This window comes from Sus scrofa, chromosome 13, assembly GCF_054392235.1.
Source record: "Sus scrofa isolate SSC_HxYL_T2T_F1_AM1 chromosome 13, Sscrofa_HxYL_maternal_Yorkshire_Landrace_v2.0, whole genome shotgun sequence".
NCBI classification, from domain to species: domain Eukaryota; kingdom Metazoa; phylum Chordata; class Mammalia; order Artiodactyla; family Suidae; genus Sus; species Sus scrofa.
In genome coordinates this window covers 40,833,772-40,856,294 of record NC_139395.1, presented here as the reverse complement: position 1 = coordinate 40,856,294, position 22,523 = coordinate 40,833,772, and the positions used below count along the sequence as shown (strand labels likewise).

At 43.2% G+C, this 22,523-nt stretch overlaps 2 protein-coding genes across 51 annotated transcripts in view; one reads left to right on the top strand and one right to left on the bottom strand.

The window, feature by feature from the left end:
• Positions 1-22,523, top strand: part of SEC22C (SEC22 homolog C, vesicle trafficking protein) — a 45,442-nt gene that overhangs the window by 4,348 nt on the left and 18,571 nt on the right. For 9 of the 50 annotated variants that reach the window (XR_014822277.1, XR_014822276.1, XR_014822274.1 and 6 more), the window contains exons 1-3: positions 14,532-14,648; positions 14,784-14,868; positions 21,979-22,187. Coding sequence is in view for 13 of the 50 variants with exons in the window: in XM_013981502.3 (XP_013836956.1) it covers positions 22,006-22,187 (182 nt within the window). In the remaining 37 variants the exon portion in view is untranslated. Of the gene's footprint in view, positions 1-11,701; positions 13,145-14,018; positions 14,317-14,497; positions 14,649-14,783; positions 14,960-21,006; positions 21,166-21,978; positions 22,188-22,523 lie in introns of those variants that run through there. The other 41 variants (XR_014822241.1, XR_002337466.2, XR_014822273.1 and 38 more) reach the window with 12 other exon arrangements.
• SS18L2 (SS18 like 2) lies at positions 9,077-12,805 on the bottom strand. Its single transcript, XM_003132133.4, has 3 exons — positions 12,641-12,805; positions 12,301-12,377; positions 9,077-9,621 (listed from the first exon to the last, which is right to left on the bottom strand). Exons 1-3 carry the CDS (start codon positions 12,707-12,709, stop codon positions 9,534-9,536), a joined length of 234 nt encoding a protein of 77 aa, XP_003132181.1. The 5' UTR covers positions 12,710-12,805; the 3' UTR covers positions 9,077-9,533.

Below are 22,523 nucleotides of genomic sequence, written 5' to 3'. Positions count from 1 at the left end.
ATTTCTAATTTTATTGATTTGAGTCCTCTCTTTTGCTTGATAAGTCTGGCTAGGGGTTTGTCAATTTTGTTGATCTTTTCAAAGAACCAGGTTTTCGTTTCATTGATCTTTTCTATGGTTTTCTTTGTTTCTATTTCATTGATTTCTGCTCTGATGTTTATGATTTCTTTCCTTCTACTAACTTTAGGTCTTGTCTGTTCTTCTCTCTTGACCTGCTTCAGATGTAAAGTTAGGTTGTTTATTTGGGCTTTTTCTTGTTTTGTGAGATGGGCTTGTATTACGATAAACTTTTCTCTTAGGACGGCTTTTGCTGCATCCCATAGGTTTTGGAGTGTCATATCTTTGTTGTCATTTGCTTCTAGGTATTTTTTAGTTTCCTCTTTGATTTCTTCAGTGATCCTTTGGTAGTTTAGTAGCATGTTGTTAAGTCTCCACGTGTTTGTGTTTTTTGCAGTTTTTCTTGTTGATTTCTAGTCATACAGTGTTGTTGTCGGAAAAGATGCTTGATATGATTTTAATTTTCGTAAAGTTACCGAGGTTGAATTTGTAGCCCAGGATGTGCTCAGTCTTAGAAAATGTTCCATGTGCCCTTGAGAAGAATGTGTATTCTGTTGCTTTTGGATGGAATGTCCTATAAATATCTATGAAGTCCATGTGGTTTAATGCTTCATTCAGAGCCTGTGTTTCCTTACTGATTTTCTGTCTGGTTGATCTGTCCATTGCTGTAAGTGAGGTGTTAAAGTCTCCCACTATGATTGTGTTATTGTCGATTTCTCCTTTTAAGGTCGTTAGCAGTTGCCTTCTATGTTGTGGTGAACCTGTGTTGGGCGTGTAGATATTTAAAATTGTTACATCTTCTTTTTGGATTGATCCTTTGATCATTGTGTAATGACCTTCTATGTTCCTTATAACATTCTTCATTTTAAAGTCTATTTTGTCTGTTATGAGTATTGCTACTCCAGCTTTCTTTTGATCCTCATTTGCATGAAATATTTTCTTCCATCATCTCACTTTCAATTTGTATGCATCCCTAGAAGTGAAGTGGGTCTCTAGAAGACAGAATATATATGGATCTTGTTTTTGTATCCATTCATCCAGTCTGTGTCTTTTGGTTGGGGCGTTTAGTCCACTAACATTTAAGATAATTATCGATATGTATGTTCTTCTTGGTATTTTATTAATTGCTTTGGATTTGTTTTTGTTGCTCTTTTTTCTTTCCTTCTTCTCTTGTTCTCTCCTCTTCTGGTTTGATGACTGTCTTTAGCGTTGTATTTGAGTTGATTTTTCTTATTTGTGTGTGTATCCATTGTAGATTTTTGGTTAGCAGTTATTCTGAAGTTTTGATGTAAGAGGCTATATGTATATGAGATTGTTTTAATTTGTTGTTCTCTTAATTGCAGGTGCATCTCCAGTGTCCTGCATTTGTACACACCTCGTCTCATGATTTCTGATTTTGGTGGCATAATTGTGCATGGATGATTTCGAATCTTTACTGTATATATACCTTTCCTGGTGAGCCTTGTCATTTGTGGAATTTATGTTTCCTGCTGCTGTCTTTTCTTGTCTGCCTAGAGAAGTTCCTTTAGTATTTGTTGTAAGGCTGGTTTAGTGTTGCTGAATTCTCTTAGCTTTTGCTTATCTGTGAAGGTTTTGATTTCTCCTTCCAATCTGAATGAGAGCCTTGCTGGGTAGAGTAATCTTGGTTGGAGGTTTTTTCCTTTCATCATGTTAAGTATATGGTGCCACTCCCTTATGGCCTGCAGTGTTGCTGCTGAAAAATCTGCCGATAACCTTATCGGGGTTCCCTTGTATGATATTTGTTTCTTTTCCCTAGCTGCTTTCTAGATGTTCTCTTTGTCTTTAATTTTGGTCAGTTTGATTAATATGTGTCTCGGGGTGTTCCTCCTTGGGTTTATTTTATATGGTACTGTTTGTGCTTTCTAGATTTGAGTGAGTGGTTCCTTTCCCATGTTAGGGAAGTTTTCGGCTATTATCTCTTGGAATATTTTCTCTGTCCCCTTCTCTCTCTCTCTCTTCTCCTTCTGGCACCCCTATAATACAGATGTTGGTGTCCCAGAGTTCTCTGAGGCTCTCTTCATTGTTTTCCATCTTTTTTCTCTCTCCTGTTCCGCATTCATAATTTCTACTAATCTGTTGTCCACCTCGCTTGTTTGTTCTTCTGCCTCCTGGATTCTGCTGTTAGCTGCTTGCTTCTAGTGAATGTTGTGTTTCTGTTATTGTATTTTGCATCTCTTCTTGTTTAAGTTTTATATCTTGTATCTCTTTGCTCAGTGTTTCCTATAACTTACCCATATTTGCCTCCAGTTTATTTCCAATGTTTTGCAACATCTTCAGTATCAACAGTCTAAAGTCTTTTTCCTGGAGGATGAGCATCTCCTCATCACTTAGCTGATTTTCTGGGTTTTTTTCTTTCTCCCTCATCTGAGTTATAGTTCTCTGTCTTTTCATTTTTATAGGTTTTTGATGTGGTGACCTTTTTACACATAATAGACTTGTAGCCTCTCTTACTTCTGGTGGCTGCCCCCCTTGTGGCTGAAGTTGGTACAGGGGCTTGCTGTAGGCTTTCTGATGGGAGGGACTGATGCCTGCCTATTGATAGGTGGAGCTGATTCTAATCCCTCTGGTGGGTGGGGCTTAGTCTCTGGATGGGATTAGAGGTGGCTATGTGCCTGAGGGGTCTTTAGGCAGCCTGTTTCCTGAGGGTCAGGGTTGTGATCCCACCAGGATTGTTGTTTGCCCTAGGGCTTCTCCAGCGCTGATGGGTGGGGCAAGATTTTCCCAAAATGGCCACCTCCAGAGAAAGGCACACTGCTGAATATTCCTGAGAGCTTTGCTTCCAATGTCCTTCCTCACAACAAGCCACATTCACCCCTGTTTTCCCAGGATGTCCTCCAAGAACTGCAGTCGGGTTTGACCCAGATTCCTGTGGAGCCTTTGCTTTGCCCTGTGACCCAGTGCACATGAAAATGTGTGTGCACCTTTTAAGAATGGGGTCTCTGTTTCCCCCAGCCCCATGGAGCTCCTGTGTACAAGCCCCACTGGCCTTCAATTCCAGATGCTCCAGGGGCTCTTTCTCCCCATGCCAGATCCCCACAAGTGAGAGTTTGATGTGTTGCTCAGAACTCTTACTCCTGTAGGTGAGTCTCTGTGAACCAGTTACTTTCCAGTCTATGGGGCTTCCCACCCAGGAGGTTGTTTATATCACGTAATTGCCCCTCCTAGCTCTTGATGTAGCCTCCTCTTTGTCTTCTGGAATAGGATATCTTTTTGAAGGTTTCTGGTTCATTTTCTTGAAGATTGCTCAGCCTTTAGTTGTGAATTTTGTTGTTTTTAGGAGATAAGTTGAGCTCCAGTCCTTCTCTTTACCATCTTAATCCCATCTCCTCTCTTCTGTCTTCTTTTTTTTTTTTTTTTTTGTCTTTTGTCTTTTGTCTTTTGTCTTTTTGTTGTTGTTGTTGTTGCTATTTCTTGGGCCGCTCCCGTGGCATATGGAAGTTCCCAGGCTAGGGGTCTAGTCGGAGCTGTAGCCACTGGCCTACGCCAGAGCCACAGCAACGCGGGATCCGAGCCGCGTCTGCAACCTACACCACAGCTCACGGCAACGCCGGATCGTTAACCCACTGAGCAAGGGCAGGGACCGAACCCGCAACCTCATGGTTCCTAGTCGGATTCGTTAACCACTGCGCCACGACGGGAACTCCTCTTCTGTCTTCTTTTAGAAGTTTTGTAGTCTTTAGAAATTACAACATGCCTCAGGTGCAGTCCAAAGGAAAAAAAAAAAAAACCCAAAACAAAAACCAACAAAAATTTCATAGTGTTTTAGGTGTAAGTCTATGCTTTATTAGAATTTTTTGATATCACATCAGAAGTTGAGGTTCTGGAGTTCCCATCGTGGCTCAGTGGTTAATGAATCTAACTAGGAAGCATGAGGTTGCAGGTTCGATCCCTGGCCTGGCTCAGTCAGTAAAGGATCTGGCGTTTCTGTGAGCTGTAGTGTAGGTCACAGATGTAGCTCAGATCCCAATTTGCTGTGACTCTGATGTAGGCCAGCAAATACAACTCCAATTAGATCCCTAGCCTGGGAACCTCCATATGCTGTGCAGGTGGCCCTAGAAAAGGCCAAAAAAAAGAAAAAAAAAAGAAAAAAAAAAGTCGTTCTTTTTTTTTTTCTTCTATAGGTGGGATAGGGTGGGACCTGGGACCCTTTGCTGCAGTGCTTGCACCTAGACAAAGTCTCCTTGAGCAACAACATAGGGAAACACTGTAAGGGACTAAAAGTAACTGTGCAAAAGCAGAGCGAATTATGGACAATAAGATACAAAAAGTCCAAAAACCCAAGTGCCACTTCTGAAATGTTGAGAGCAAAAGCAGGGTAGAAGGCATGTAACCTGCATGCAGTACCACCAAGGGGTGAGCGAATACATAAGCCAGCTCTCTGGCCTGACTCCAACCCTCACCCTGTATCAGTAACCAGCTCCCCATGCCTCCCACCCCAGCCTTGGGAACAACCAAGGAAACATGTAATTTATTTCTAATCCCTTCTGTTATAGGGGGTCCCAATAAAGCCTTGCCTGAATTTCTTGTTTGGCCTTATCAATTTCTGTTGATTAAGAAGGGCCACGTAGTTCCCCTTGTGGCTCATTGGTAATGAACCCAACTAGTATCTATGAGGATGAGAGTTTGATCCCTAGCCTTGCTCAGTGGGTTAAGGATCTAATTGCCTTGAGCTGTGGTGTAGGTCGCAGACTTGGCTCCGATTCTGCGTTGCTGTGGCTGTGGCATAGGCCGGCAGCTGCAGCTCCATTCAACCCCTAGCCTGGGAACCTCCCTATGCCGCTAGTGCACCCCTAAAACTCCTCATTCTCCCCTCTACCCAGACTCTGACAACCACTCTCTACTTTTTTTTTTCCACCCTTTTAAAAGATTTTCTAAAGTGTTCACTGTGAGATAGGAGGTAGATGGGCCGCTGGACTGAGAACTCCTAGGACTTGTTAGGCTGAGTAAATTGGTCCTTATTTCTCTTTGACACATCAAGGAAAAATTTGAAGGAGCTGAGCTCAGCTGGAGTAGAGAGAGAATGGTTAGAACAGTGGGAAAGAAGAAGGCAGAGGCTGGAGCAAAGAGATTCCAAGTCGAGTTTGTTGACCAACAGAGTGGTAGGGAGCTCTGAGCAGGCGAGACCCGGGTTCCCCCACTGCAGGGGAGTGCTTGGTTTTTTATAGACATGGGTCATTTTGTTGAGCCATGTAGTCTGTGGCCTTGGGGCTATCTTTGTCTTTGGGAACTCATCCGTTACTGTTACATGGGCCTGTTGGATAAGGAGTCTGTGTCGTTTTAGGCCTTGTTTCATTTTCCACCTGAGAAAGATGAACATTTCAGTCCCTCTGGGGTCAAGGATATCTCCCCAATTACACATGCTCAGTAAGATTCCTAGGGGTCAGAAAGGGAGGGGGTGCCAGGCCATAATAAGTCCTGATACCATCCCAGCATCCTTTGCTCTGGAGTCCATCTTTGTCAAAAGATGCTCATGCATATTGGGGAGGGTCCTATGTCCTGTCAGGTGTGAGAATTAAAACAAGATAATTAGCTAAAGATAAGCAAAGGCCAGGAGGAACTGTCCTATATAAGTGATTTAACTCACTTCTCTGGCTCCCACCTCATTGAGGAGGACGGCCACATCCACACTCTTATTTAGGGTATTACTTCTTTGCTTCTAACTTAAATAAACTACTTCTCTGTGTGCTCTCCCACATGTACAGTGACTCTAACAATAAGCTTTATACCTGTTTTTACAGTCTTTGCCTCCTTGAAACAGTCTTGCTTTCAACAGGGGACAAGAATCAGGGCAATTCTGCTTCTAGCCTCTAGTTAGTCTAGTGGCTAGGATTCCTGGTTTTCAACCAGGCTGCCCAGGTTCAATTTCTGAGCAGAAAATTAAGATCTCACTCCAAGTCATAACTCACTGTTGTCTCTCTGAGATCAAGTGGTATTGTTATCTATAGGCATAATGTTGTATAGCGGATTTATAGAATTTATTATTATTATTATTATTTTGCTTTTTAGGTCCACATCTTTGGCATTTGGAAGTTCCCAGACTAGGGGTCAAATTGGAGCTGCAGCTGCCAGCCACAGCCACGCCAGACTGGAGGGGTGTCTTCGACCTACACCACAGCTTGTGGCAACACCAGATCCTTAACCCACTGAGCAAGGTCAGGGATTGAACCGCATCCTCATGGATACTAGTCAGATTCATTACTGCTGAGCCATCTGAGCCACTACAGGATCTCCCAAGTATTTATTCATCTCCTGTAACTAAAATTTTGAGCTTATTAACACCAGCTTTCCCTTTCCACCCATCCGCTGGCAACCACTATTTATTGTTTGCTGCTGAGTTTGACTATTTTAGGTGTCTCATATAAGTGGAATCATGCAGTAATGAATCCTTCCCTGACTGGCTTATTTCACTTAGCATAAGGTCCTCAAGATTTATTTTGTTACATATTGCAAGATTTCTTTCCTTTTTAAGGCTAAAAAATATTCCTCTGTGTATATACCATATCTTCTTTATCACTTCGTCGGGTGATGGACATTTGGGTTTCTTCCACCTTTTGGCTATTGTGAATCACACTGCTGTGAAGATAGGTGTATCTTTGAGATCCTTTCAGTTCTTTGGGATATGTACCCAGAAGTGGAATCTCTAGGTCATAAGCTAATTTTTAATTTTTTGAGGAACTGTCATCTTATGTTTTCCATAGTGACTTAACTATTTTACATTCCCGCTGTCATTGCACAGGAGTTTCATTTTCTTTACATCCTCTCCAACAGTTTGCTTTTTTTTTTTTTCATTAATTGCCAACCTACTGGGTGAGAAGTGACAGTGTTTTGACTACTGTAGCTTCATTGTAATCAAAATCAGTCACTAAGGTAGTTTCTTCACCTGTGCTACTTGGGTAAAGCAGATTTTTGACTCTTTCACACCATCAAAGAAGTGCTATCCCTGTTGGAGTTTGCAAGTCTCCTGGGTTTCACATTTGTAACCTACACCGAACTGAGGAGCTCAGTGGTCCTGGGTTTGCTTTTGCTTACGGTGTTACAGCTAATCATATATACCTTTGAAAAACTTAAAATTTACATGCCTATTTGGAGATGAAATGGGTTGGTAAAGCTTTCTTAGATTCATGAAAGGAAAGGTTGGGGAGCATTGTGCTTTGGAGAGCCAGCTCCAGTGTTTTTAGAGCACAGGAATGAATTACTTAATTTGGGTGTGTACTTAAAAGTATTTTAAAGCTCCTGGAATTCAGTCTTGACATTCCAATAGTTTTCTTCCTGCCATTGATCATGTGACCTGGGGCAAATCATTTCGATGTCTCTGGAGTTAAGTTTCTTCATCTGTAAAGTAGGCAGGATGAAATACTTTCCTTCTAAGTTCCCTCCTTATTCAAAATTCTTCTTTTCTGCCCTGTGAGTTGAAATTATATTTCAGATAATAGAAGATAGAGTATGCTATTTGGCCTGTGGTTAAGGTGAAGAAACTGTGGGACAAGGCAGGCCTAGGGCTAGCATCTATCAAAGGGACTTATACTTCCTTTCTTGTTCTTAAAAGTAAAAGGAAATTGGTGTCCAATGAATTTATAAACTCAGGCTTACTTTGGCTATGATTATCACAAAGAACCTTTGGTACTAGCAGTTTTCAGGTAATGATCTGGGGTGGTTAGCCTTTTAGAGTGGGATCACATCACTTCAATGGATAGGACTCTGGCAGAACTAATCAGGAGTGCTTCTGGGGAAATTTGGATGAAATAGATAACTTTCTAGAAAATAGAAATTACCAAAATTGACTCAAAAGAGAAACCCTCAATAAACCAGTAACCACTGAAGACACTGAATTAATAATCCCTAATCTCCCTCCAAACAATTGTGAAAGACATTTTGACACAACCAAATAGAAAATTTGATTATGGTCTAGATTATTATATGAAACCAAAAAATCTAATTTTGCTGTTTGTGATCATGAAATTTAGGTTATGTAAGAAAATGTCCTTGGTTTTTTAGACATGCATACTGAAGTATTTAGGGATAAAAACATGATGTCTGTCTGAGATTGGCTTTAAAATATATCATCAAAGAAAAAAGAAAGAAAAAAATGTGTAATGGATAACAAGTGAAACAAATGTGGCAAAATTTTGATATTATATCTAGGTGATGGGTACATGGGGATTTTTGAGTTATGTTCTCTACTTATATATGATAGAAAAGGCACACAATTATCCCTGTGTATGGTGTACTGGTTATCAATGTATTGCCTCCGAGCTCCTACAGTAAATCTCTATAATACGCAATTCAGCCTCAAGCAGAGACCCCTGCTCCAACCTTCCCCACAAAGTAACTTAGATTTTTACAATTTAGGGAAAGAAGAAAAGAGCTGAACAAAAGGATATAAAAGGAATCCAATGAGAGGATATATAATTCTACCTTATTTGCTCATTCCATTTTTAAAATAAAAGGATATCCTAGATCTTAAGTGGGAAATTATACAGAAAAGATTTAATGTAATAGGTCTGAGACTGCTATCTTTAGAAACACTTTTTTTTTTCTTTTTTCTTTTCCTATTTATTCATTTAAAAATCCTGAATGGATCAAAAAGAACAATCATCAAGGATCCAGGGGCTAGACATAGGCCAAAGGGTAGCTAGAAAAGTATACCTTAGGAAAGTTTGGGAGCTTTTTGTTTTAAAAGTGGACCTAACATAAACAGCTAGCTTGTTTTTCTGTATCTAGCTTCTCCAAGGGTTTTTATTTTTTATTTCTTTTTTTTTTTTTTTTTTTGGTCTTTTTGCCATTTCTCGGCATATGGAGGTTCCCAGGCTAGGGGTTGAATCGGAGCTGTAGCTGCTGGCCTACGCCAGAGCAACAGCAACGTGGGATCCGAGCCGCGTCTGCAACCTACACCACAGGTCATGGCAACACCGGATCCTCAACCCATTGAGCAAGGCCAGGAATCCAACCCGCAACCTCATGGTTCCTAGTCGGATTCGTTAACCACTGAGCCACGATGGGAACTCCAAGGGTTTTTATTTCAAAACGACCTGTAAAGAGCAGCCAGGGGGTCTACAACCACACACTGGAAGGAGGGAGCACATAGTTACTTGGCCATGTGACAGGGTCTCAGTTGGGGGAGTCTGCTAATTGCCCAACACCTGTTCAGTCTCCTCTTCAGGCTGAAACTAAAAAGGCAGACTTGAAGATGCCTGTAATGTCTTTGTTATCCAAACATGCCTATTTCAGGAAGGAGGACACCTGGAGTCAACTTAATTGAGGGAATCCAATTATTAAAATAAATATTTACATTGAGAACATGGTTAACTTAGTAGCTTTCTTCACATTTTCACATTTTTAAAAGAGCCACTGAAGTTCCATTCATGTTCTAAGCAGTTGAGTTGGTAAACATCCTGTTTCTATGTCACAGGAAATAGGTTACATTCAATTACTCCTCAGAGCAATCAACTGGAAGATTATTCCATTGCTTTTGAAACACTGGTTGGGTTGGCATCTGCGATGGTAGCCAAATAAATGAGATTTCTGTGTAACACATGCTGGTACCTATGGGTGAAAAACAGGAAAAAAAGTAGAGGCTTGTTTTTAGTGAACACACAAAGAACTGGAAAAGAATTTACCCAGCGTAATGAATGGCTCATCCACTGATTGGATTACTCAGTGTTATCAACCCTATTTAACATATTGGAAGAAAGTAATATTCCACATCTATCTGTTCTGACTTCTTACTTCCACAGACACCTCTCTGAGCCCAAGCCACTATCACTTCTTGTTTAGAATACTTTATTGGACCAGTCTCCTAACTGGTCTCCCTGCTTTATCTTTGCAACCCTACCTCACATAGAGCCTGAGTGATCAATGCACAATTTTTTTTTTTTTCTTTTTAGGGCCGCACCTGTGGCATATGGAAGTTCCCAGGCTAGGGGTCAAATCAGAGCTACGGCTGCTGGCCTACACCACAAACACAGCAATCCAAGCTGCATCTGAAACCTACACCACAGATCACAGCAACGCCGGATACTTAACCCACTGAGAGAGGCCAGGGATTGAACTGCATCTTCATGGTGACTAGCTGGATTCTTTTTTGCTGCGCCACAACCGGAACTCTAATCAATGCACAATTTAAGTCAAGATCATGTCATACCTCTGTTCAAAACCCGTAGAAGGCTCCCATTTCATTAAGAATAAAGCTAAGCCCTTCTGCTGGCCTATAAGGGCCTACATGATCACGGCCTCTAGTTACCCTTTTTGCTCTCATCTTCCACCACTTTCCCTTTACTCACTGAGTTCTGGCCAGCATGGCCCCCTTGCTCTGACTTAAAGTTATCCAGCATACTCTAGCCTGTGGACATTTTCACCTGTTGCTCTCTCTGGTATACATATCTCCACAGCTGCCTCCCTCACTTAAGGGGTCTACTCAAAGGTCACATCAGAAGCCATCATAGCTCAGCGGAAATTAATCTGACTAGTAACCATGAAGACCTAGGTTGGATCCCTGGCCTCGCTCAGTGGATTAAGGATCCAGCATTGCCATGAGCTGAGGTGTAGGTTGCAGACGTGGCTCAGATCCTGAGCTGCTGTGCTGTGGAGTAGGCCAGCAGCTACAGCTCCGGTTTGACCCCCAGCCTGGGAACCTTCATATGCACGGGTGTGGCCCTAAAAAGACAAAAAAAAAAAAAAAGGATTTCTAGTATGTGCCTAATTATATGATTCTGGAGCCTACAAATGTAAGCTCCATGAAAGCAGAGCTGGTATCAGTTTTGGTACTGATTCCCCAGTAGCTGAAACAGTGGCTGGTACTCTGTATTATTTATAAAATATTTTGAACCAAAATTTTAAAAGAGCCAAAACAGTTCCATGATCAGTGCACACTTAACTATAATAGTGATTCTCAATTTGGGGTAGAGCGCCCCACCCAGAAAGTTAAATCAGATGAAGGGGCAGGAAGCATGAACTGTGCAATGAGAAACCACTAGGAGATTTTGATGACTTTCTTCCCCGTAGGTTGAGAATCACTGTGCCAAGTGGAATGTTTTACAACTCTTTTCCATGTAGAAAAATGAGAAAGGGTTTACTATAAATGGTAAAAAAGCAAATTACCAAACGCCAGTTTTTAATGGAAAGACTTACCCAAAGATGGATATCACTACTAGTCTACTGAGTTGTTCAGTGAGGGATTGCAGGTTACTTTTTATTTTCCCTAGGGCCGCACCTTTGGCATATGAAGTTCCCAGGCTAGGGGTCCAATTGGAGCTGTAGCCGCCAGACTACGTCGCAGCCACACCAACACCTACAGCTTTCAGCAAGGCTGGATCCTCAACCCACTGAGTGAGGCCACGGATTGAACCCACATCCTCATGGCTACTAATAGGGTTCTTAACCTGGTGAGCCATAATGGGAGCTCCTGCAGGTTATTTTTAGGGGGTAGTAAAAGCATGACTTCAGTAACAATGATGTAATTTTTTTTTTTTCTGTAACAAATGGGGCATATTTCTTGGACTACATTTAGAAAAGAGACTTTTGGTCATTCTGGCATATGGGTAGAGAGCACATTAAATTACTGTGCAAAATTTACCTTTGGCTTAATGTGTAATTCTTTTATTATTCGTCTTTGTGTGTGTTACAGACTGATTTTAAGTTAGAAATGGGACGGAACTTAGCAGTCAAATGGTCTGACCTTCATTTAACAGAAAAAGGATGAGCCAGGGATCCATGATGAGAAAGCAGCCAAAGCTCTCATCTCCGGAAACTAGTTTGCTGTGTGCTCTCCTCCACATCCCTGTTGTTACTGGCTGACATGAAGAAGTCTTTGCAAGGAGCACAATTCAAGTTTTGAAGAGGAAGCCAAAACTGACTCCAGGATTCACAATGTACTGTCCGTATGGTCTTAGGCAGGTAAGAAACCTCTGTGAGCAGTTCCTGCTATGACGTAGTGGGTTAAGGACCTGGCTGCAGGGGCTAGGGTGCTGGGGAGGCTTCAGTTTGATTATCAGCCCGGAGCCTTGGGTTAAGGACCCGGCATTGCTGCAGCCCTGGCCTGGGATTCGATCCCTGGCCTGGGAACTCCCATACGCCCCAGGAGCCCCTCAAAAAAGGAAAAAGAAAAGCCTCTCTGAGCCTCATCTGCAATCAATCACCTAAGACTGATTGTTCAGATCAGCTGTTGTATCTCTACACTGGCTTCCCCTCCAACTCAAACGTCAGGAAAGTAGGGAAGAGACTTACTGGACGCACTCATTAGCCCGGCCTTTGTTCTGATATTCCACGATACAGCGGATCAGCTGGTCATTCTCCTCTAAGAGCTGAAAATTGAGACAAAAGGTCAGTGCAGCGCATCAGGACGGCGAGGACCACTGCTCCCCCTCCCCGACACAGTGCACAGTGCCAGGCTTTCCAGCCCCAGCGCCTCTGCTGACCTTATTTTCCATCTCACTCCATACGCCAGCAAGTCACCCTATGCATATCACAAGTCTCAGCTGGAATGCCGTTCACTCCAGGAAGCTTCCTGCACCCGCGGCCCTTCAGGGTCCCTACTAAAAAAATCTCTGCCCGCGTTAGCGCTCACCCGCTGGATAGTCTCCTGATTGACTTCCGCCTTGCCTCTCAACGAGTCGGGTACGAAGGCCACCGACATCTCAGGAAGCCAGGTTGGAACCCAGCCTTAGGCCCTAAAGACGCCGGCGCATTTAGACCAGAGCCAGCGAGCAGCTCAAGTTGCAATACCCGAGATAGTTGGGCCTACACTCTCGACGTTGATTGGGTCCTCCCAACCTGGCGGGGGTGGGGGGAACAGGCAGAAAGTCATTGGTGATTGGGTGCTCAAAAGCGAAGCTCTGCGTCCTCTTCCTCCGGCCCCGCCCCTGGGGCGCGGAAAGCTGTTTGCGAATCACTCGCGTTTGCGCAGTTTGCAGGACTAGCCTCAGGGGCGGGGCCCGGCGTCAGCTCCACGCCTTTTACGTACTACCTGTGTTGCGGGTCACGTAGCCCCGGTTCGCACAGGAATCAAGGCTGGAATCCGCTATCTGACTTCAAATCCACTCCTCTTTCGACGTCTCTGTGGTGCCTGCAGGTTTGCATCTGGAGCGTGAACCCTGAGCATTGCCTCCTGCCAAGCCAAACCCCGCAAGGCCAAGGAAAACACTGGTGTCAGGTTTACTCTTTGCTGAGAGAGGAACTCCCATGAAGGCCTTTTTTTTCGCCTTTAGGCATTAATAATGCTTAGAAGATTTACAACCCTAAAAAAGCACTATCATCTTCTCCATTTTATAAGGAGAGAGAGGTTAAGTAACTGGCCCAAAATCTCATAAGGGCAAAGCCAGTATCTGAACAGAAGCGGTTCTGGCTTTGGATCTCTTGCCTAGTTAGCTACTACTTGGCCAGAGTCACGTTCTCAAGGAATCTTCCTTAACCTCCAAGTTTAGGTCAAAAGCTGTAAATTTTCACAAAAAATGTGCTCCTCTCAGAAGAGCAACATAGCTCAGTTTGTATTTATTTATTTATTTATTTATTGTCTTTTTTTTCTTGGGCCGCTTCCGCGGCATATGGAGATCCCCAGGCTTGGGGTCAAATCGGAGCTGTAGCCACCGGCCTACACCAGAGCCACAGCAACGCGGGATCCGAGCCGCGTCTGCGACCTACACCACAGCTCAAGGCAACGCCAGATCGTTAACCCACTGAGCAAGGCCAGGGATCAAACCCGCAACCTCATGGATCCTAGTCGGATTCGTTAACCACTGCGCCACGGCGGGAACTCCTCAGTTTGTATTTAAACACGTGTTGCGATTGTGGGATAGGTGCTCTCACTCAGCTCTCCTCTTTTAACATAGTTTTTAGTGTTTGGCGTTTCTTGCTGTGTCCCCAGTGCCTGGCATAGTGTCTGGCACGCAGGAGGTGCTCAAAATTTGTTGAATGAATAAATAGAGGTCTTCCTTATTTCCTTTCAGCCGGCCATCGGTGACTACGTCCAGCCCCAGACTGGGGTGTGTCCCTCCGGGTCGGACTTTAACACCTCATCCAAGCTGGCAGGACGCTGTGCTCTTTGGTTTGCCTATCTCGGGCCTCCAGCCTAGCCGCCCAGACAGCTGAACTCGCCGCCAGGGCGTGTCGCGTCGTCACGCAGAACCTCCCTGCTTCTACCCATCAGTCCCGTCCGCTACCCCGACAGGAATCGAGCTTAAACTACGAAATTTCGTCGCACCTCCGGACGTGGGGATCACAATCTTGGACCTCAGACCCACTCGGGTGAGAGCTGAGAGATGGGGGTGAAGTTGGTGCGCCTCAGGCACGCCCCCTCTATGTTTGGGTCGCAGCCCTTTAAGAACCACTTCATTCACGACTCTGTCGGGACCCGGTAATGGATGCGCTCCAGGATTGGTCGGTTCGGGTGTAGGTGTTGCTCAGCAGCAGCAAATGGGGGCTCAAGATTGGCGCATGCGCACCTCCGCCTACCTGCGCCTGGGCCGCCGGGGACCCGGGCTGGGGCAGCCGGATGGGCTAAGGTTGCGGAGGAGGCGGTGGGTGGTGCGGCGGCGCGCGGGAGGGCGCCGACACCCTGAGGCCGCCGTCGGGGCGAGGTGAGGGCTGGAGGGCAGAGGTGGGCAATGCGGTCCGTTAACCAGGAGCAGGCGGGGTCGGGTGTGGCGCAGGGCGGGCCTGGAGGTGGAGGGGGCCCCTCCCCCGGGCCCGCCCCGCCATCAGGCCCAGCTTAGTTTTTCAGAGCTTCGTGGGGCTTCCAGGAGACTTCAGTCCTGCTTTGTGCTGCCGGCTGCTCTCCTGACTCCGGGACAACCCGAGGTGCGCGCTTGCAGGAACCCACAGCTGCCCGATGCGCGTCGAGCGCTGCCTCCAGTAGGAGGAGACGGGGTGTGTCCAAACGAAAGAAGGGGTGATTATTTTCTTAATTATCCACGAACCTCACGTCAGAGTGTTGTTTAACTTTAATGGCAAACTCCCGTTAGCTTGCCGATTATTGGATTGGATTTACCAGATGTTGGGTGCAGCAGACCAGCTTTTCTGAACATCAGGTGTATGAGGTGATGTACATTTGTGTCCTGTTATAGGGTTACATCTAGGCCTCCAGAGCCAGAAGTACTAAGCATTCCAGGAAAAATTAGGTTTGTAGAAATCAAAGACACAAAAGAATATTCTCAGAGGTGAAAAGTGGTGAAATTTGTGACATGATCAGAAAAGAAATAAAGCTCAGACAATAGACAGTAAATCTTCATTAAACTGTGCAAAGAAAGGAATTAATCCTGATACAGGTAATTTTAGTAAAATGGAAATGTAAATAATTGGAAGTGCTTTTATATTGCTAAATAGAATAAAGTCGACACATAATAGTTTATGTGGAAAATACACACAGATGGGGTTGTAATAGCTCTCAATGTTTGTATTTAGGACATAGAGGACATTTGGGGTCCTAAAGCTTTTTATTCTTAGAAGGAGCCGTAGAGATCCTTCTAAGGATTTGGAAAGGTGACTGATGGTCAGAGAGGAAAACTGATTACCCAAAGTAATACAGTGAGTAAGGAGCAGTGGTAACTAGTACAACCCTAGGCCTGAACTTCTTTTATTAACAGGTCTCTGATTAGTTCTAAGTATTAGTGCTCCAGGGGAAGGAATTGTTTTAGACAAACAGAGTAGCTATAATCCCAAAGACTGGATTTAAAGAAGCAGTGTGTAATGGAAAGATCATAGGCTTTCTAGTATTTTGAATAAGGAAGTTTTAGGTGGAAAACTGGTTCTGTCACTTGAGCCTTGGAGCTACAGTTTTCTCATCTGTCCAAAGAGATTATGCCTACCTCAGAGATAGTTATGAGCATTAAATATCACTGTCAGTATAAAAGTTCCTAGCACAGTATCTGGCATGTAATATTAGTTGCTATCAACTTGAGTCCCTTCCTCTTCTTAGCTCCTAACAAATGACAGAGTTGTCCTCCACACTCCTCCCCACGCCATCCACAAGCAACTCATGGGGCCAAGGTGCTTTTGTGAACTACAAATTAGGTAACTAGTTCTCAAGTCTGGTGGCTGTAAGGTGAATTCAGTAAGAGTGACATAATTCTGTCTTCTGTATTGTGGATTTGAAGAGTGGATAATATGTCTTAGGGTGAATGCTTGTGTTTGAATATTTGTCAAGTGAAACTTGATTTTTTTTGTCTGAATTACTATTTGGCAAGGCTTGGTTGTTTAATGTTGTCTCCCCCTTTCTTTCTTTCTCAATTTTTGAAGGAGGAGAAGTGTGTGGGGTAGGGATTTGGGAGAAGGCTAAGGGTGCAGGGATGAAAAGGAACAATGAGAACAAGAGCATCCTCCAGCTAAATACAATCTTTGCAGTAGAGTAGGGATAATCTATGACGTGAATAGTTTATAAATAGATGCTGAGAAGAGGATTTAGGAAACGGGGGGGGGGAATTTAGCTTAAAATATAATTTTTATAAAATCTAATAGTAACTAGGGTGCTGTATTTGATTACTACTTCAATTTCTGTTTGTAAAAAATTTTAAGATGTACACAGCTGGGATATCACCAAATTTTCTGGTATGTTTCTTTTTTTTTAATTTTTTTGTTGTAGTTGATTTACAGTGTTCTGTTAGTTTCTGCTGTGCACAAGGTGACCCAGTCATACATATGTATTCTTTTTTCTCATATCATTTCTGGTATGTTTCACACTGCAAATATTGTGAAACAACCCATTGGAATGCTTCTGATAGTCCAATAAAAGGAGAATAAACAAGAGAATTAAAAGTTTAAAAAATGGAGTTCCCTCCGTGGCTCAATGGTTAACGAATCCGACCAGGAACCGTGAGGTTGCAGGTTTGATCCCTGGCCTTGCTCAGTGGGTTAAGAATCCGGTGTTGCTGTGAGCTGTGGTATACGTTGCAGACCCAGCTGGGATCCCACGTCTCTGTGACTCTGGTGTAGGCCGGTGGCTACAGCTCCGATTCAACCCCTAGCCTGGGAACCTCCATATGCTGCGGGAGCGGCCCAAGAAATGGAAAAAAGACCAAAAAAAAAAAAAGTTTGAAAAAACGTTTCCTTTATGTAAATATCTTTCTCTCTCAAATGGAGATTTATTGTGGAAAAGTTTTTATTAGTTTTAGAAATTTATGTTTTATTAGTTTAAAAGTTTTGATTGGGGGCTTCCTAATATGTGCCAGGTTACAGGGTCCATTGGCCTATAGAAGGAGCTGGTAAGACCTGGAAGACAGATTAGTATGTTTTTCTGAACACTCTGAGGCTGCCTCAGAGTTCTGGTGTAACTGACATTTTTTCTGTAACTGTAGCATGATTTTTCCGGATTCATGCTGCTGCTTTCCTATCTTAAACTGAATACTAGTTATCTGCAAGTGGCTTTTATCTTAATGAATCCAGAGATTATAGTACGTTCCAGTTTGAAAATGTCATGTAGTTATAGAGCTGCCCACCATAAAACATGCCCTTCAACATTCATGCATAAATTGTAAAAATTATAGTTAATTAGCAGAAAAGATTATTGTTCTGGTAGAGTTTGTTTGTCTTTTTAGGGCCTAACCCACGGGATATGGAGGTTCCCAGGCTAGGGGTTGAATTGGAGCTGTAGCCACTAGCCCACACCACAGCCATAGCAACACCAGATCCAAGCCACATCTGCAACCTACACCACAGCTCATGGTAACACCTGATCCTTAATTTACCGAGGGAGGCCAGGGACTAAACTCGCATCCTCATGGAACCTAGTCTGGTTTGTTAACCTCTGATCCATGAAGGGAACTCCCTGGTAGAGATATTTTAAAATGACATTTAAACATAAAAAGCAAGAATGAGAATAAATTAAGTAGGTGAATATAAAAACCTTAAGTTAGTACTTTTTTTTCAACTTTTAAAGTAATTAAAGTCACAGGAAGTTGCAGAGGTAGTACTGAGTATAACTGATAGATTGTATGACAATTGCATGTTTAGTTTTAAAAGAAACTGCCAAAGTGTTTTCCAGAGTGACTGTGCCATTTTACAGTCCTACCGGTAACGTGTGAGAGATCCATTTCCTGCGTATGCTTACCAGCATTTGATATTGACTTTAATAATTTTAGCTCTTCTGGTAATTATGTATTATTATCTCATTGTGATCTTAGTTGTATTTCCCTTAATACCTAGTGATGCTAAATATCTTTTCATGTTCTTTTTTGCCATCTTTATATTCTCTTTGGTGAAATGTCTGTTCATGTACTTTGTCCATTTTTAACTGAATTGTTTGTTTTATAACTGTTGAGTTTTGAGAGTTTGTTAATAAGTTCTATATATGTAGAGTCCCATATTAGGTATGTGGTTTAAAAATATTTCTTCCCAGGCTCTAGCTTTTCTTTTCATCCTTTTCATGTGGGCTTTTGCACCGCAAAAGATTTAAATTTTGGTCAAACCCAATTTACTGTTTTTTCTTTTATAGATTATACTTTTAGTGTCATACATAAGAACTCTTTCCTGGGAGTTCCCATCCTGGCACAGTGGTTAACAAATCCGACTAGGAACCATGGGGCTGTGGGTTCGATCCGTGGCCTTGCTCAGTGGATTAAGGATGTGGCATTCTCGTGAGCTGTGGTGTGGGTTGCAGACATGGCTTGAATCCTGCGTTGCCGTGGCTGTGGCGTAGGCCAGTGGCTACAGCTCCGATTCAACCCCTAGCCTGGGAACCTCCATATGCCACAGGAGCGGGCCTAGAAAAGACAAAAAAAAAAAAAAAAAAAAAAAAAACCTCTTTCCCAAGGCCTGAAGATTTTCTATATTATTCAACTTTTATAGCTTTATTTTTTGATTTTTTAATTAAAAATATTTTTTTTCTTTGGCTGCCCCGTGGCATATGGAGTTCCTGGTCCAGGGATCCGATCTGAGCCACAGCCACCGCTGTAGCAACACCAGATCCTTAATCCACCATGCCCTGCCAGGGATCCATCCTGCAACCCAGGGCTACCAAGACACTGCTGATCCCGTTGGGCCACAGCAGGAACTCCTGTAGCTTTATTTTTTACATCTCAATTTATGATATATTTTCATCTCCTTTTCATGTGAGGTGTGAGATCAGGTCAAGATTCTTTTCTTTCTTTTTTTCCTGTAGATATTCATTGCTCCAGTACCATTTGCTGAAGAGACTATCCTTCCTGTGTTTAACTGCTTTTGCACCATTGTCAAAAATCATTTGGCTCTTCTTGTTTACATCTCTTTCTGGGTTCCATATTGTTTCATTGATCTGTGTGTTTCTCCCTGTGCCAGTACCACACAATCTTAGTTACTGTAGCTATACAGTAAGTCTTGAGGTAGGATAGTGTGTTTCTGTTCATTTATTCTTTTTCAGAATTGTTTCAGCTAGTTTCTTTGCCTTTCCATATACATTTTAGAATAATCTTATCTATATCTACAAACTATCTTGCTGATATTTTTACAGGAATTATATTAAATCTGTATATCACTTTGGGAGAGAATTGATATCTTTACTATGTTGAATCTTCCAATTCACAACATGGTATATCACCACTTTTAAAAATTTCTTTCAGCAGTATTTTGTAGTTTCCGACATATAAGACCTGTACATCTTTTGTTAGATTTACACATAAGTATTGCATTACAAAAAAATTACAGCTTTATTGAAATCATTTTTAGATGATTATAAATGGTATTTTATTTTTACTTTTTATTTATTTTTTATTACTCAATGAATTTATTACATTTATAGTTGTACAATGATCATCACAATCCAATTTTATAGCATTTCCATCCCACACTTCCAGCACATCCCCCTACCCCCCCAAACTGTCTCCTTTTTGAAACCATGAGGTTTTCAAAGTCTGTGAATCAGTATGTGTTCTACAAAGAAGTTCATTGTGTCCTTTCTTCAGATTCCACATGTCAGTGATAGCATTTGATATTGGTGTTGGTATTTTATTTTTATTTTTATTTTTTTTTTTTTTTTTTTTTTTTTTTTGTCTTTTGTCTTTTTGTCTTTTTGTTGTTGTTGTTGTTGCTATTTCTTGGGCCGCTCCCGCGGCATATGGAGATTCCCAGGCTAGGGGTCGAATCGGAGCTGTAGCCACCGGCCTACGCCAGAACCACAGCAACGCAGGATCCGAGCCGCGTCTGCAACCTACACCACAGCTCACGGCAACGCCGGATCGTCAACCCACTGAGCAAGGGCAGGGACCGAACCCGCAACCTCATGGTTCCTAGTCGGATTCGTTAACCACTGCGCCACGACGGGAACTCCGGTATTTTATTTTTAAATTTGGTTCCTATGTGTTCATTGCTGGTATGTAGAAAAAGAATTGATTTTTGTATGTTGATCTCTTGAACTCAGTCATTTTAGGAGGTTTTTTGGTAGGCTTTTGAGGATTTTCCATGTAGACAGTTATATCATCTGCAGGTAGGCATAGTTTTATTTCTTCCTTTCCTATTTCCTGAGACTTTTCACATTTTTATTCCTCAATGGAAAGTGTGGAGAGATGGGACAAAATGTGCTGTGTACGGTCTCTTGCCTGGTAGACCAGTTTTTTGTTTTGACTTCTCTTATTTTTATACCACTGCAGTTTCTTCATGTATAAACTGGGAATAATTATTCATTCGTCCATTACAGATATGGTCTTTATTCTTAGAACTTACACTTAGGTAGTGGAACTAAGTCAGTAAAATAGAGAACAAAGAGGTAGTTCCTCTGGGAATTTACAGGAGGTAAAAGTACTTGTAGGAGGGTGTATTGGAGATAGACCCTGGTGTGGATTTGCATATGGGGAAATCAGAGGAATGTAGGCATAGGGGAAGAATGCACAGAGGCACAGAGGTGAAAAGAGTAGCATGCATCCTGGGGCTCCTGTTTGCTGCTGCCCATGGGAATTGAGATGCCAGATCACACCCCTCGTGTTCTTTGAAAGAAAGGTCCATCAGTGCACATACCTGTTAATATCTTATCAGGTAGAGGAGCTGACAACAGGATCTGTGAAACAGGATGTGTAGCTGCATGGAAAGATGTATTAAAGCTGTAATAGCCACCTCAACTAATCCCTGGTTGCAGGGCATCCTACATGCAGATGTGCAGGTTATGCCTTGCATGAGCACCTGCAGAGTTAACAGGTGAGAGCTGAAACCCAGCCAGACTCTCCAGCAGAACTGGTCCAGGGCTGTTTCTACCCTGAGAAGCACTTTGTTCTAATTTGCCACAGGCACCATGAGGCCTCAGAATCTGTGTTTCCTTTTGTTTCTTATGGGGCCGAAATACCATGGCTAAATATTTAGTGTTTTACTGTAATATAATTTTCTAAATGACTTCCACTAACCATCTGTAGGTACTCACATCATTTTGAAGACTGGCTCTGTGGCAAACATGTGCAAAGATTCAAGAGGACATACTGTCCTGTTTTATTTTTGCCTTCTGCTTTCCTTGCCACCAGCTTTGGGGTAAATGCTCAGAATCACTCCACTGCAGGAGAGGATATGGCTCAGCTCCTACCTTGCTGGATGACCTGAAATGCACAGGTCACTGGATTCTGCCCCTGGTGCTTCAGTGTCAGGTTCTTCCTGTCCCTTTGGGGCCATCTTGCCACCTGTGTCTTGCTTCCTGCTGTCATTGCTGTCTCTCCCAAGCCCTTCTGGTCCTGCTTCTTCACATCTCTGCTCCCTCATTGCAGTTGGTTTAATTCTGGAAGTGGAGAGGTCCATTAGAGAGAAGGAAAAGGAGGACTGTAAGTGAAGAAGAGACAGGGAGGCTAATGGTGGGAGGAAAGCTGGTAGTGACATAGCAGTAGAGGTCCGGGAAATAATAATAAAAGCCACATTTGCCTTTGTGGTGGGGGTGAGGGTGAAACAACCCAGAGTAGACATTTTTTGGGGGGTGTCCCTGGCACCATCATCCAGCCCACAGTAATAAGGTGACCTTGCTTTCCTCAGGTGTCCTCATGACTTCTTTTGCGGACCATGTCCATGATCCTTTTTGCCTGTGTGGTAAGGGTGAGGGATGGACTGCCTCTCTCGGCCTCCACTGACTTTTACCACACCCAAGATTTTCTGGAATGCAGGAGACGGCTCAAGACTTTAGCCTTGCGATTGGCCCAGTATCCAGGTCGAGGTTCTGCAAAAGGACGTGACTTCAGTATCCAGTAAGCAAGCATGTTCACTGTTCTGGAATGTCAGCCCAATTTGGGTTACTCTTAACCACATATGGAGGTGACATTATGCTGATCCCACTGCGTATTTAAAAGCGGTCTCAGGAGTTCCCGTTGTGGCCCAGTGGTTAATGAATCTGACTAGGAACCATGAGGTTGCAGGTTCGGTCCCTGCCCTTGCTCAGTGGGTTAACGATCTGGCGTTGCCGTGAGCTGTGGTGTAGGTTGCAGACGCGGCTCGGATCCCGCATTGCTGTGGCTCTGGCGTAGGCCGGAGGCTACAGCTCCGATTCGACCCCTAGCCTGGGAACCTCCATATGCCGCGGGAGC